This window comes from Bos grunniens, chromosome 20 (assembly GCF_055505025.1).
Source record: "Bos grunniens cultivar Pamir isolate PY7600 chromosome 20, Bosgru_T2T1.0, whole genome shotgun sequence".
NCBI classification, from domain to species: Eukaryota; Metazoa; Chordata; class Mammalia; order Artiodactyla; family Bovidae; genus Bos; species Bos grunniens.
Window position 1 is genome coordinate 54,941,620 of NC_141184.1, and position 16,759 is coordinate 54,958,378.

Below are 16,759 nucleotides of genomic sequence, written 5' to 3' on the forward strand. Positions count from 1 at the left end.
TTCGTCATCCACAGCACTAGCAGTAGAGCTGGGCTTTCAGATGTACCTCAGTTTTAGATGTTCTAAAAGTGCTTCTCAAACTTTGACAATTATTAGGATTTACCTAGAGGACTTATTAAAGCACAGCCCTTTGCCCCAGCGCCTCCTGCCGTCAGCCCCTGTTTTCATTTGCTAGGTTTGGAGAGAAGATTGAGAATTTGTGTTTCTGTGAGATGATGCTGGTGTTGCCAGTCCTTGATTGGTGCCACTTTGAGTGGGTTTTTCTAGAGTTGTGTTAATATGGTAGCCACTAGCCACATGTGGCTGTTGAGTACTTGAAATTGGGTTAGTTTGAAATGAGATGTACCTTAAGTATAAAATATATACAGGATTTTGAAGATTTAGTATAAAAGAGGTAAAATATCACATTATTAGTATTTTCAAAATATTGAAAGGATAACATTTTGGATATATTGAGTTAAATATTATATAATAAAACTAATTTCATGTGTTTCTGTTTCTTAATGTGTCTACTGGAAAAGGTAAAAATTACATACATGGCTTGCTTTTGTGACTTGCATTGTATTTCAACTAAGCAGAAAGGTATATTGCCGTCATCTTTATTTTTTTTTTTTTTTAACATTTTAACTAATTAAATAATTTATTTTTGGCTGCACAGAATCTTCACTGCTTTGCGTGGGCTTTCTCTAGATGTGGTTCCCCAGGCTTCTCATTGCAGTGGCTTCTCTCGTGAAGAACGGGCTCTCGGTGCTCGGGCTTCAGTAGCTGCCGCGCGCGGGCAGCACAGGGGCTCAGTCATGACTTGAGGACTCAGTAGTTGTGGTGCACGGGCTCCAGAGCGCAGGCTCAGCAGTTGCTCAGCAGCATGTGGAGTCTTCCCGGACTAGGGATCGAACCCATGTCCCCTGCATTGGCAGGTGGATTCTTATCCACTGTACTGCCAGGGAGGTCCTGCCTATCTCTTTAAAGTATCTTCTGGGGCCTCCATAAAGTGAGTCTCTCTTTTACAGCCTATTTTTGAAATCATACATTACCAAGAAACCCTGTAAATCGAGTGAAAATCCATTTACTTATTTTCAAGTGATAATGAAACACAGAAACTTATTCAAGAAGCTCCTATGATGGAAAAGAATCTGAAAAAGTATATACGACTTATATATATATATATATAAAATAACTGAATCACCAAGAAAGTTAAAAAAAAACACAAAACTCCTTATGATGGAGGTAATATATGTTTACCCCCCTAGTCAGTTCTAAGATAGAGACAAGAACAGACTACTAATTTATAACCTTAGTCCAACTCCATTGCTAATTGGTAATATTTGTCTGATTCCAGTTATTATACCCTGGCCCTTCTTAATTCACAAAGGCTTCAAAATGATTAATTTCCTTAAAAGTTATAATACTTTGGGTCAGATTTCTTTTAGAATCAATTTTTGGGACCTTCCCTTTTCTTGAGTCATTGCAATTTAATTACAACTCTTAACAAAGGAAGTAATTTGCTTTTGATTATGGGTTAATGACTTAGACTTTTACTATCTGGAACATTCTTCAGTTTTAGGCAATTGGCATCACAAAACTAATTCCCAGTCACCTTTGTACCAAGAACTATTTTCTGTCAATTTTTAGTTTTCAGTTAAAAAAAAAAAAAGAGTTTTTAAAAAGGTTTTTTGGCCATGCTCTGTAGCATGTGGGGTCTTGGTTACCCAACCAGGGGTCAGACCCGAGTTTCCTGTAGTGGAAGCACAGAGTCTGTCACAAAGTCTTAACCACTGGACCACCAAGGAAGTCCTAGTTTTCAGTTTAGTTTTGCATACCTTGTATATGTGTATTGTGAACAACTACATATACTTTCCTAACAAACAATCATACACAATTTTGGGGATGATTAGAAACAGAATCCTAGAGAATTCAATAAATTCCTTATGTGTTTTTAGGATGGTTTCAGACACTATAATAACAAAATCACTCTGGTGTGTACTTAAAACTACCACAACATTGTACATTAACTAAACTTCTATAAAAAATTTTATTGAAGGATTAGGTGATCCAACCTTTAAGATCCTTTTTAACTTAAGGTTTATATTTTGTTTGTTGGTTTAAGTTCTCTTGCCCCCCTCCCCTCCCCCAACACAATATTTCTTGGGTATGCGTTTGTCTTTTATATTAAAAAAAAGTTTCAGATACATATCATTGGAGGCACCTAAGATGATAACATGAGGTACTTAGCAATCAGTCAAAGCATTCTTTTTGCAGTTCTCTTCCTTCTGGTCTTCTTTTTTTTTATAATTAATTTTTCTGTATTTTGTTCATCAATTCTAAACATTGAAATCAATAAATTACTTTGTGACTTACAGTTTATGCTTATGCAATATAATTTGCCAAAGAATTTCTAGTGAAGATTAACATTCAATATCTCTAAATCTGAGCAATTCAAAAAAGAATGAAACAAGCATCATGTCCAAGTGGATTTTTCTTTCTTACAGCATATAACTTGTTCAAATCATATATTTCATGCTAGCTTTTTAAAAACTTTCCTTTTTTGGTTTTACTTAGCATTTGTAATTGTTCTTTTTCAAAATTATTTTTCAGAGTCCTAGGTCCTTTGCATTTTTGTATGATTTCTACCTTCTGGTCTTAAGGATAAAATGGTTAATACTTTTATAGATTTTATAATGCTTATCTTGAAAAAGAAACAAAATAATTAGAGTCTTGAGCAGGCAGTGTTATTTAACCAGAATTTAGTAACTTTGATGTTTGTTTGTCATTGTCCCTCCCCCCTCCAACTTACTGCCTTGTATTTATGGGATAATAAAATGGCATTTTCTTTTAGAAGTAAATTGGTTTAAGCAAAGGCAATTTGACTTACGGGGTTTTTAAGTAAGAGTATGGGTGGTACATGAAAGAGAAATCAAGCAGAATCTTGAAAGAGTAGGTAAATGATTGGAGTATGGGAGCAATTTAGAACATCGAGGCCTTTTCTCCATGTTTGTTACTGTTACTTTTTATGTATAATGTACACTCAGGTATGTCCGTGTCATTTCCAGGTTTCCATGGATCTCAACAGCGCCAGTACTGTTGTTCTTCAGGTCCTAACACAGGCCACCAGTCAGGATACTGCCGTGTTAAAACCTGCTGAAGAGCAGCTGAAACAGTGGGAGACGCAGCCAGGCTTCTACTCAGTGTTGCTGGTGAGTTGTTCTAAAAGAGTTTACTATTATTTTTGATAGAATGAGGTACTATTATTTTAATTGTTCTAAATTAAATTTACTTTAGTGAAACTGATCCAGATGTTTGGCTGCTGTATCTCCTGCCACAAGTTAATTCAGGGCGTGGCTCTTGAGGATATTTAAGAAATGTTTGTTGATGGTTGATAAATAACCCCTCAGGGTACAGTAAGTCTCCTACATATGAGCCTCAAGTTGCGAACTTTCAACAATGTGAACGTGTGCCACCCCCCTCTGTATGTCACCTGTTGTACTTACTACTGTGCTTTTCAAGGGACTGGACTGTAAGATTTAAAAAAATTACGTACATACTTGTGTGAGAAGTATTATAAACCTCTTATAGTACAGTGCTATATAGCTGATTCTGTTAGTTGGGTACCTTGGCTAACTTTGTTGAACTCAGGAACAAATTGAACTTAAGAACGCTCTCTCAGAACAGAACTGGTCTGTATGTAGGGGACTTACTGGTAGAATCTGCTCAGCAGGCAGCACTGTGCTGATAATCTGTTTTAATGCGTTAATGCTGACTTGAATGAAGACTATACATGGTACACTTTGATGTTTGTCTTCGTCCTTATCCTTGCCCCAGTTAATTTACATTGTCAGAATTCTTCATCAGAGGTCTCCCCACTGTTGCATGAGTCGGGTCTACCATGCTCACTTTAAAACATTTTCTTTTCCCCCATCTAAAAATTATTTTCTTAACATATCTGATTTTTTCCCCTGGATATTATGGGAAATAGTATAATAATTAACAGTGCTTTAGATCTTTCTGGGAGTTTAAAGCTTTTGGATAATTAATCAAAATTGTTTTCTCATTACCAGAATAAAAAGATGTCTTTTTGTATTGAAGGCCTCTCTTATTCTTTTTCTTCTGAAAATTTGAGAACTCTGATTGGTGTTCAAGATTTGGTTTCTGACCATGGCAAGGAGGCTACGAATTGAATCAAAAACTGATTCAGTATTTGTGACTGGGTCAAAAATTCAGAGCAGAACAGTGTACTGTATCTTGTAAAATAGAAAACCGTGGCATTACATACATGTTTTGACTTCATGACTGAAAAGTTTTGAGTTGTTACATTTGAGAAGATATACTAGTCATGCCTGGAAAGGAAATTAAGTATCTGAAGTCATACTGGATATTCTGAATATAACATTAGAAAATTGTCTCTTTGGCACAGTAACACAGAGATAAAAAACAGAGTAATTTCTAACGAGACCGAAGAAAGTGTCTTCTTCTCATAGATCATCCCAGCATTGTGTTTGTAAATTTGGGGCATAGTATGTAAATCTTTAGAAAATCTTGTATCTTTACCCTTCATATGTTTATTTAAATGAGCATGCTTTGTAATTAGCTTTGTGTTTTTTCAGACCAAAATATAAAAGACTTCTGGAATTTCTTATTTTAGTTACTGCTTGACTTTGGGAGAACCAGTAGACTTGCTTGATACTTTCTGTGTAATGTATGAATTATAAATATTAAGTGCCTAGACCTGTTTGTTTTATTTTTATTAGGTTTACTTTTCTTCTTAGAGGGATAGTAAAGTTTCTTTTAGATGCAGTATAGATAATAACAGATTTTGAAACTGCTGAATGTAAGTTATTTCTTTCTTTTTCCCTGTTCTCACTGTTTTGGTACATTGGTTCTGTTTGAGCCTTAGCCATCCAGATTAGTCTGGAGATTCCTAAATTTGTGTACCTGATCTCAGGTGTGCATTCCAACCTGGTTATTCAATATATTTATGTAATATATATTTACTTGTATTGACACCTGCAGCTTGACTTTTCTTGGTTGCTTGGTATAGCTGAGTTAGGTTGAGATCTACCAGCTTCCACAATATTCCCACATTACTTTCATTCATTCACTCATTTGCTCAATAGATATTTATGAAGTTTCTGCTTTGTTAGGCTCCGTGCTGGACTCCACTCATAATACACAACTCAGTCTAGTGTGGAAGGTAGGCATGTAAAGGGTAAGACCTAATGCAATTAATTAATTAGTCTTACAATTAATGTGGTGAGAGAACCTATGCTTTCTTTTGCAAGGACACCCAAAGAGGGACTCTGCCTCAGTTGTCACAGGTCTTAAGAAATAAATAGACATTACCCAACTGTCTCTGTAACTTTTTTCGGTATGCACCTGATTTTTTAAAAATAGGATTATAGTATCATACCTATTTTTAGTACTTAACATATAAAATTTTTTTAATATACTGAAAGACATACTTCCACATTATTACTTTTGACTTTGAAGTTTTCCCACATAAAGTTGTGTTTAAGAGGTCAGTTCTAGGGATTTGAGTTGTTTTAGGTCTGAATTGTAGTACAGTTTTAGTTAACATATTCCTACAATTCCTATTTGTCCCATCTACCCACTATTATAGAAACACTAAAAATTTTATTATTATGCATGCAGGGTCTTAATTCCCCAACCAGGGGTCAAACCTATGCTCCCTGCAGTGGAAGCGTGGAGTCCTAAGCACTGGACCACAGGGGTTTTCCTAGAAAGCAGTGAAATACACTTTAATTCTCACTGTTTGTGATATTTTAAATTATACTGTAAATATTAGTTTTACTCTTCTTATTTCATACACCTTTATAACTATTATAAATTTTTGGTAACAGTTTTAATAAATTTTAAAGGTCACGTACCAGTTGTAATTTTGATTTCAAGGTCATGTTGCATGGTTTAGCTTGCACAGTCATTTTTACACTGTCTCATGACGGTGCAAGGCAGGAATTGCCTGTATTTGGATTAACACAGTGAATAAATATTTTGAGTAATGGTTAACTTTGATTTGAAATTATTCATAGCACTTCTGCATTTATAATACTTGAAAATATTTTGTTATCTAACTTGTTTGTAAGTATAATTGCTTTGATAAGGAGGATACTTTGAAATTATTTAGTTCATTCTGTTGGGTCTACTTTTTCTTTCTAAATTTAGCTATGTTTATTTTACTTATATAATTAAAAAAATTATTTTTTGGTTGTGTTGGGTCTTTGTTGCTGCCCGAAGGCTTTCTCTAGTTGTGGAGAGCAGGGGCTACTCTCCAGTTGTGGGCCTTCTCATCGTGGTGGCTTTTCTTGTTGCTCTGTGTACGTGGGATTTCAGTAGTCGCAGCACGCAGGCTCGAGGGCTCTAGGGCATATGGGCTTCAGTAGTTTTGGTGCATGCGCTTAGTTCCTCTGTGGTATGTGCATATGGTATCTTCCTGAACAAGGGAGCAAGCCCAGTTCTCCTGCATTGGCAGGTAGATTCTTATCCACTGTAGCACCAGGGAAGTCCTAAAGGTGTTTATTTTAGTTTCATGTGGGTAGATTTTACTGTATAATTAGATTTGTTGTTTCAAGTTTAATTTTTTATTAGGAAAAATTTAAAATATACCTAAAAGTAGAATAGTGAAATGACTCTGTACATAGCCATTACTCAGCTTACATAATTAACATACTCGTAAGCAGATATGCTCTCTTACATGAATTGTAGAGCTATAGATACTTAGAAAATAACAGTATATGTGTAATTTAATTTAATTTAATAAATTAAATAAATTAATTTAATTTCACTTAAAATTTAAGTGAAACATTTAATTACAAATCTATCCATACTTAAATTTTTTTTTTAAAATTTTATTGAAGTATAGTTGATGGTGGCGCAGTGGTAAAGAACCTGTCTGCCAGTGCAGGAGATATGAGAGACAAGGGTTCTGTCCCTGGGTTGGGAAGATCCCCTGGAGTAGGAAACGACGATGACTTAGTGACTAAACAACAAACAGCAGCAGCATCGTTGATTTCAGTGTGTGATGGTTTCAGTACAGCAGAGTGAATGTTGCTGCTGCTGCTAAGTTGCTTCAGTCGTGTCCGACTCTGTGCGACCCCATAGATGGCAGCCCACCAGGCTCCCCCGTCCCTGGGATTCTCCAGGCAAGAACACTGGAGTGGGTTGCCATTTCCTTCTCCAATGCATGAAAGTGAAAAGTGAAAGTGAAGTCGCTCAGTCGTGTCCCGACTCTTCGCGACCCCATGGATTGCAGCCCACCAGGCTCCTCCGTCCATGGGATTTTCCAGGCAGAGTGAGTGTTACTCATATGCATATATCCACTCTTTTTTTTTAAATAGTCTTTTCTCATATAGGCCATTACAGAGTTATTGGGTAGAGTTTGCTGTGCTATATGGCAGGTTCTTCCTGTCTATTTTACGTATAGTCATGTGTATATGTCAGTCCCAACCTCCCAATTTATCCTTCCCCTGGTAACCATAAGTTTGTTTTCTACATCTGTGACTCCACTTTTGTAAATAAGTTTATTTATACCCTTCTGTTAGATTCTACATAAAAGCTGTATCATGGGGAAGGAAATGGCAGCCCACTCCAGCATTCTTGCCTGGAAAATTCCATGGAGCCTGGTGGGCTATCGTCCATGGAGTCGCAAAGAGTTGGCTATGACTGAGCTCGCACACATAAGCTATATTATACAATATTTGTATTTCTGTGTCTGAAAAATCTATGTGTACTTTATTGTGATATATTAACTATACTTTTAACTTATTACTTATGTTTTTTAAGTTATTTAAAAACTATAAATTATACATTTAACTTAAAATATATAACTTAAAACTATAAATTAACTATACACTTATGTTTTTTAAGTTATTTAAGTATACTTAAATAACTATACTTATTTAACTTATGTTCATTCTGATGCTTTGTTTTTTATTTACAGAATATTTTCACAAACCACACTCTGGATATAAATGTACGGTGGCTTGCTGTGTTGTATTTTAAAAATGGAATTGATCGCTACTGGAGACGTGTAGCACCTCAGTAAGTTCCATCTCTTTTCCCCTCTCAAGCTCGTCCTTTTCACATTCAAGGGGGTCTAAGACTGTCATCCGTTAATCTTCACTCTGTATATAAAAGAATTCATTTGTGCTTTCTTCAGTAGCACATATACTAAAATGGGAACAATACAGAGATTTATATGCTCCCTGAGCTATGCACATTTGTGATTTGTTTGATATTCAAATGAAAAAAAGGTGTGTTAACGACTGAAGAAGAAATGTGTTCTACATGGTTAATTACAGATCACTAGTTGTCTTACTGCTTTTCTCTGTGAGTTTTCCCCCCTTTGGGCATAGGATATGTGGACTTCTCATTGGCCTTCTGTTTTCAAGGATCTTTAATTTTATGGGCACAAAATAAATGCTGAAGCATGTTTGAAAAAATGCGCCCCCCCCCCCCCTCTTTTCTTTTTAAGAAATTACAAGGCTAGAATTCTGGAAAATGTCATTGAGAAGGAACTTCCAGGTCATCTCTGAATCAGCTGATGTTAATTGTCTAGTTTTATGCATAATTGCCTCTGTGGTAGAAATTGAGTAGTACACATTTATAATATCATCAATTTCAGTTGTAACTACTCGGTAGGTGGTTAAGTGAAAAAATTTATTGTAATAGTTAATTGCATGTTTTATGATTGATGGAAAGACAGTATAGACAGGACAGGAATTTGATAGAAAATAGTAAACTTTGGTTTGGGGGAAAGAGGCTCAAGAGGGAGTTTGTTGTTGTTTAGTCACTGAGTCATGTCTGACTCTTTGTGACTGGGCTGTAGCCCGCAAGGCTCCTCTTTCCATGGGGTTTTCCAGGCAAGAATATTGGCGTGGGTTGCTATTTTCTTCTTCAGGGGATCTTCCCTGACCCAGGGATCGAACCTGCATCTCCTGCATTGCAGATGGATTCTTCTCTGCTGAGCTCCTGGGGAAGCCCCAAGAGGAGGGGGATATATATATAAAATTATGACTGATTCTCATTGATGTACAGCAGAGACCACTACAATATTGTAAAGCAATTATTCTCCAATTAAAAAAAATAGAAAACTTTGCCAGAGAAGTAACATAGTCTTTATTCTCCAGTAGATGGTACTGCAGCTCTGTAGTTTTTATGTTCATAGGCCCTTTTTAAAAAAATAGAGTGCCTCAAAGTGGGCTGTAAAATATGCTCTTGGATCATACTGGAAGTAACTAGAATTTTAAAGGCTACAGTTAGGATGCTATAATATTAAATCTTTTTCTTATTTTAAAATTAATTCATGATTTTGAGAGAAATGGGATGTTTAGTGATGAGAAAGTATATTTTGTTGACTTGTAGGAAACAATGCAGCAAGACATGTTTCTATTGCTATGTCCAATTAAATTTTATGTGTCTCCTAAAATTAATTTTGTTTTACAAGTTATATGAAGAATAAATGACTATCTTTTAGATGGGAGAATAAATTATGATTATATATTTCAGATTGTACTTTCATGTAAAGAATTAGAAACTGGAATTAGTTTAAATTTTAATTAGGTAGTTAAATCCCAAGCTGTTAGTGATAATATTGAGATCCAAACTGGAAAGGAGATGAATGTACTTAGGCAGTAAAGATGTTAAAAATGTAAACAAAGGAGCAAAGATGTGTTATTGAACTCGTTTGAACTTAAGACTCTTAAAAAATAATTTGTGTTCTCATCAAAGTGCCATCTTATAGTTTCTATTCTTAATAGTATTTTCACAGAATGATTAAGCTTTATCATTACTACATAAAATGCAACTTTTACTGGGTCCTAATTAATTAGATACTATCCAGTTTCTGGTTGGAATACAGTCTGGATTCATCTAATGAAGACAGGCACAAAGTTGAAGGTGTATGCTGACTATTATTGGAAAATTGCTGAAGTCATGAGATTTCTCAGGTTAAGGGCTTGTTTTCTTTAACAGATGTATATATTTTTTTTACATGGTCCCTTGTTTTGGTAACTAATTGTTATATTATACTCTGAATTTAAATTATGAGAACCATGAAAACTGTTGAACCTGCCTTCTTGGCATAGAAGTAAACTGAATTTCAAGCTTGAATCAAAACATTTTAAGAAAAAAGCATTGTTTTCAGGGATTTGATTGACAGAAGGAAGCTATTAAAATTGGAAAGTTCAGCAGCATTATAAAAAGATTAGGGGGATAATTTTAAATGGAAAAGCATAGACTTGCATTGGACTTTGACTCCTTTTGCCTGGATATGTATTATTTTAAATTGAGGTTCAGTTGACATATAACATAACATGAGTTTCCAATATATTACATAATGATTCAAAATGTGTCTGTATTGTTGAATGATCACCACCGTAAGTAGTTTACTTCTGTCTCCATTCATGTGCTGCTGTGCTCTTGGGTTAGTTGTGTCAGACTCTGGACTATCGCTCACAAGCCTCCTCTGTCCATGGGGTTTTCCAGGCAAAAGTACGGGCATGGGTTGCCATTTCCTTCTCCAGGGGATCTTCCCGACCCAGGAATGGAGCCTGTGTCTCCAGTGTCTCCTGCATTGCAGGCAGAGTCTTTATCTGCTGAGCCATCAGGAAGTCACCACACAGAGAGAGTTTTTTTTTTTCTTGTGATGAATTTTAAGATTTACTCTTTTAGCAACTTTGAAATACGCAGTGCAGTATTATTAACTGTAGTTGCCAAGTTGTACATCATATCCCCATGACTTATTTTACATTATAACTGCAAGTTTCTACTTTTTCTTTTTAACTCCCTTTACCTGTTCCACATCTCCCCCCATGTTTATTTTACTCTTTGTTTTCTCATTTGTTTACTAATCTTATGGAAGTCACTGTTAAGCTTAAAAACACTTTTATTGAAATGTAATAAAAATGTGCTTAAAAAGTACACACACGAAGGGTACACTTTGAATGTTTGTAATGTACACACCTGTGTAACTCCCACTTAGAGCTGGGTACAACTAGCACCTCAGAAACTTCCCTTCTGCCCCTTCACAGTCACCTCTACACCCTCCTCAAAGATCTGCCATTTCTCACCCTAGATTAGTTTTTACCTGTTGGAGTTGGTGATGGACAGGGAGGCCTGGCGTGCTGCGATTCATGGGGTCGCAAAGAGTCGGACATGATTGAGCAACTGAACTGAACTGAACTGAACTAACTTGATACAAATGGAAGTAAAAGTCATAGTATGTTCTCTTCTGTGTCTGACTTGTATCCAGTATTATAATTATGAGATTTGTCCATGTAGTTGCGAGTGGCAGTAATTTGCTCTTTTATGTAGAAGTACAGCATCCCATTTTAGGAATATATTACCATTATCTGTCCATTCTGCTGTTGATGGGTATGAAGGTTGTTTGTAGTTTTTGACTGTCAAAGATAATGCTTCTTTGAAAAATCTTTTACATGTCTTGTTGCATATAAGTTTGAATTTTACTGTTATTTATGATGATCAGGTGTATTGTTGTGTATTATTGTTGTTCAGTCACTAAGTCATGTCTGACTATTTGTGACCCCATGGATTGCAGCACACCAGGCTCCTCTGTCCTCCATTATTTCCGGGAATTTGCTAACATTCATGTCCATTGAGCCAGTGATGGCACCCAACCATCTCGTCCTCTGTCGCCCTCTTCTCCTGCCTTCAGTCTTTCTCAGCATCAGGGTCTTTTTCAATGAGTTGGCTTTTTGCATCAGGTGACCAAAGTATTGGAGCTTCAGCATCAGCATCAGTCCTTCCAATGAATATTCAGGGTTGATTTCCTTTAGAATTGACTGGTTTGGTCTCCTTACAGTCCAAGGGACTCTCAAGAGCCTTTTCTAGCACCATAATTGAAAAGTATCAATTCTTTGGTGCTCAGCCTTCTTTGTGGTGCAACTTGCACATCCATACACATCTGCTGGGAAAACCATAGCTTTGACTATACAGACCTTTGTTGGCAAAGTAATGTCTCTTCTTTTTAATATACTGTCTAGGTTTGTTATAGTTTTTCTTCCAAGGAGCAGATGTCTTTTAATTTGCAGTGGTATCATCTGCATATCTGAGATTATTGATTTTTCTCCAAGCAATCTTGGTTCCAACTTGTGATTCATTCAGCCTGGCATTTTGCATGATGTACTCCGAATTTAAGTTAAAGAAGCAGGGTGACAATATACGGCCTTGATGTACTCCTTTTCCCAGTTTTGAACCAGTCCATTGTTCTATGTCCAGTTCTAACTGTTGCTTCTTGAACTGCATACAGATTTCTCAGAAGACACATACGCTCTTCTGGTATTCCCATTTCTTTAAGAATTTTCCACAATTTTTATGATCCACACAGTCAAAGGCTTTAGCATATTCAGTGAAGCGAAAGTAAATATTTATCTTGAACTCTCTTGCTTTCAGCTTTCGTAGATACTATCAGTTAGTTCTGTAAGCTGTTTTTACCAGTTTGCCCTTCCACTACTCATGTAGCATGAGTGTTGACATTTGCTCCACATTCTCACCATAGTTGGTCTGGTTTGTTTCATTTTAGTCATGCTGGTGTGCTTGAAAATTTTTGCATTTTCCTGATAGACGGTGAGTACTTTTTTCATATACTTACTAGTCTCAAGACAGTTCCAGAAAAACATCTACTTTTGCTCTCCTGACTATGCCAAATTTGACTCTGAGGATCACAACAAACTGGAAAATCCTTAAAGAGATGGGAATACCAGACCACCTTACCTGCCTCATGAGAAACCTATGTGCAGGTTGAGAAACAACAGTTAGAACTGGACATGGAACAATGGACTGGTTCTAAATTGGGAAAGGAGTATATCAAGGCTATATACTGTCACTCTGCTTATTTAACTTATATGCAGAGTACAGCATGCGGAATGCTGGATTGGATGAAGCACAAGCTGGAATCAAGATTGCCAGGAGAAATATCAATAACCTCAGATACGCAGATGACACCACCCTTATGGCAGAAAGTGAAGAGGAACTAAAGAGTTTCTTGATGAAGGTGAAAGAGGAGAGTGAAAAAATTGGCTTAAAACTCAACATTCAAAAAACAAAGATCATGGCATCCAGTCCCATCGCTTCATGGCAAATAGATGGGGAAACAATGGAAACAGTGACAGACTATTTTCTTGGGTTCCAAAATCACTGCAGATGGTGAGTTTAGCCATGAAATTAAAAGACGCTTGCTCCTTGGAAGGAAACTATGGCAAACCTAGACAGCATATTAAAAAGCAGAGACATTACTTTGCTGACAAAGGTCCGTCTAGTCAAGGCTATGGTTTTTCCAGTAGTCATGTATGGGTGTGAGAGTTGGACTATAAGGAAAGCTGAGTGCCAAAGAATTGATGCTTTCGAACTATGGTGTTGGAGAAGACTCTTAAGAGTCCCTTGAACTGCCAAGGTGATCAAACCAGTTAATCTTGGAAGTCAGTCCTGAATATTCACTGGAAGGACTGGTATTGAAGCTGAAGCTCAAATAGTTGGGCCACCTGATGTGAAGATTCATGGGGTCGCAAAGAGTCGGACATGACTGAGCGACTGATCTGATCTGATCTGATGTGAAGAACTGACTGATTGGAAAAGACCTTGATGCTGGGAAAGATTGAAGCTAGGAGGAGATTGGGACAACAGAGGATGAGATGGTTGGATGGCATCACCGACTCGATGGCCATGAGTTTGAGCAAGCTCCTGGAGTTGGTGATCGACAGGGACACCTGGCGTGCTGCGGTCCATGGGGTCAGAAAGAGTCGAGCTCGACTGAGGGACTAAACTGACTGGACTGGTACTTAGTAGTCATTTGGAGCTTCTCTTTTGTGAAGGACCTGCCATTTGCACATCTAAAAAAATGGAACTATCTTATTGATTTATGAGACTTTATATATATATTTAGGGCTTCCCTGGTGGCTGAGAGGTTATATATATTATATATATATATATATATATATATATTTGGGTAGAAGTCTTTTGTTGAATATATGTAGTGAAAATATCTTTGCCTGTTTCATGACTTGCTTGTTCACTTTCTTACTGGTATCTTTTGATGAAAATCAGTATTAAGTTCAGTTTAGCTACCTTCTTTTTGTAATTCATTCTTTTGGGATCTGTTTACAAAGTTTTTGCTCAACATAAAGTCATGAAAGTATGTTTTCTGCTAGAAGCTTTGTTTTACTTTTCAGGTTTTGGTGTATGATCTGTCTGTCATTTCTGTGTAAGGTAAAGATGTGAAGTAGGGCAGCCCATGTCTTTTTTCCCTATCGCATTTCAGTGGCACTTTACACATAGGGGTGTGCTTTTGGATTTCTCTGCTTTGTCCTGTTGGCCTATTTGTCTGTCATTGGTTTAGGTATTGTACTTTATCAGGCTTAATGTACTTTTAATTACTTTTTGAATTTAATTTTACTGTCCTTTTTCTAGCTTTTTTAAATAGAAGCTTAGGTAATTTTCTGTTTTTCTTCTATATGCATTTAAAACATTAAGGCTTTTTTTTTTTAATAATCGTGACTTTAGTTCAGTTTCATAAGCCTCAATATGTAGTATTTTCATTACCATTTAGTCAAAAATATTTTAACATTTTGATTTCTTTTGAGACCCATGGGTTATATCATGTAATTTCCAAACATGTGGGACTTTTTTTGTTTTCTGTTAATGATTTCATTCTTTGGACTATGCCGTCTTATTTTATGATCCCAACATATGGTATGTTGGTAAATGCTCTATATGCATTTGTAAAGCATGTATGTTTGCTGTTGTGGCTTGTAATGTTTTATTATATTTATCAGTTAGGTCAAATTTGTTAGTTATGTTATTCAAATCCTTTATATTATTACTGATTTTGTGCCACTTTTTCATCAGTTACCAAGAGAAGTACATTCATCTTCAAATATAACTATAGCCTTGGTCTTCACTGTCACATAGCCTTATTTTCAGGTGTCTCTTCTGTGTCTATATTCAGAATTTTCTCTTCCTATAAATGGCACCAATCATTGGATTAGGGCCTACTCTAATCCAGTATGACCTAATTTTAGCGTGAGTGCATCTGCAAAGCCCTTACTTCCAAATAAGGTCACATTCACAGGTATTTGGGGTTAGAACTTGAACATACCTTTTGGTGGGGTGTGAGGCACATTTCAACTCAACAGATGCCTTAAAACATTTTAAAAAATTGTATGCAACTTTTATAGCTGATTTTTGGGGAATGATTCATTCAATACAAGCTAGTTTATCATAGCCAGAATAGAAAACCTTAAAATGAAGGGTTTAAAATTTAATTTTAAAATAAAACATTCATATAGTTCAGAATAGGTACAGTCTTATACAGTGGATATTTGCCTTCTCTGCCCTTTTGCTGTCTAGTTGCCTTCCTCATTTGCAGACAAAATTGTTAGTGTTATGTTCAGCCTTTTAAGACACGGCTTCTCTAGTTGTGGACTGTAGACTCTAGAGCACATGGACTCAGTTGTGGACTCTGGCATCTTAGTTCCACCAAGGATCGAACCCAGGCCTCCTGCTTTGGGAGCACAGAGCCTTATCCACTGGATTACCAGGGAAGTCCCTGAAAGATTTTGAACTACTTGATTTAACAAGTTTTCCATACCAAGCATTCTGTTATTTCTGACCCTCTCTTCCACATAGAATTTTGTAAAGAAGTCAGTGTAAGAGTAGTATTTACTCATAGATTTTTTTTTTTTAAGCCAGACATTAAATGTTTTGGTCAGCAGCTGTTTTTATATCAGTAGAAGCAGACATCAGAATATCACGTTCTTTAGTCTAGATTTGTCTCTATTTCCTAATAGTTTTTGCACTATTTTGTGCTTCCTATTTATTCAGCTGTGAAGGAAGTTTGAATTAACCTGATGTGTCAGTATACAAGTAATGGAAATAATTCTGTTTAATTACCCGAACAAGCAGGGACACATTGTTTGAAAGACTTTTTATTGTTAAGATTCTCAGTCATGCTTACCTGCATTCATTATTTTGGGGCGTTCTCTTGCATAATAAACATGTCTTTTTACAGTGCTCTCTCAGAGGAGGAGAAGTCTACCTTGCGTGCAGGGCTAATCACCAACTTCAATGAACCGATAAACCAGGTTAGTGAGAAAATGAGTGCCAACTGTTCTTTTTTTCCTGTGGTTTTTTTGCTTCTTTTCCAAACTAACTTTGGTTCTTTGCTTTAAAAATAAAATTTTATTAAATAACGGTAATTTGTGATGTGTATATACACTTCTCTGATGGTTTTTAAATTTTGAGATCCAATTCTAGCTGTGAAGAATTTTGATTAGATTTGGCTCTTACTGATTTAAAACTCAGAATCATTTGAAGATACACCTGTATATTTTTTAACTTCTCAGTTTTTGAGCCAATATTGAAAGTATCTCTCTACATATTAATTATTGAAATTATCCCCCCCCCCCCCCCCAGCTACAGGACAGCTTCTGATTTTTTTTTAAAGATGTTTTGTTTTTTATTTTTGGCTGTGCTAGGTCTTCTTTGCAGTGCGCAGGCTTCTCAATGAAGTGGCTTCTCTTGTTGCAGAGCCCGGGCTTTAGGCATGCAGGACTCAGTAGTTGTGGCTCGTGAGCTCTAGAGCACTGGCTCAGTATTTGTGGTGCGTGGACTTAGTTGCTCCATGGCATGTGGGCTCTTCCCGAGCCAGGAATCGAACCCATTTCCCCTGCATTAGCAGGCAGATTCCCCACCACTAGGCTACCAGGGAATCCCAGACTTCTGATTTTTGTCT

At 36.4% G+C, this 16,759-nt stretch overlaps 1 protein-coding gene across 8 annotated transcripts in view; it reads left to right on the forward strand.

Moving 5' to 3' along the window:
• Positions 1 to 16,759, forward strand: part of IPO11 (importin 11) — a 205,453-nt gene that overhangs the window by 20,591 nt on the left and 168,103 nt on the right. For all 8 annotated transcript variants that reach the window (XR_015148847.1, XM_086361893.1, XM_086361894.1 and 5 more), the window contains 3 exons: positions 3,051 to 3,194; positions 7,952 to 8,052; positions 16,037 to 16,109. Coding sequence is in view for 6 of the 8 variants with exons in the window: in XM_086361893.1 (XP_086218019.1) it covers positions 3,057 to 3,194; positions 7,952 to 8,052; positions 16,037 to 16,109 (312 nt within the window). In the remaining 2 variants the exon portion in view is untranslated. Of the gene's footprint in view, positions 1 to 3,050; positions 3,195 to 7,951; positions 8,053 to 16,036; positions 16,110 to 16,759 lie in introns of those variants that run through there.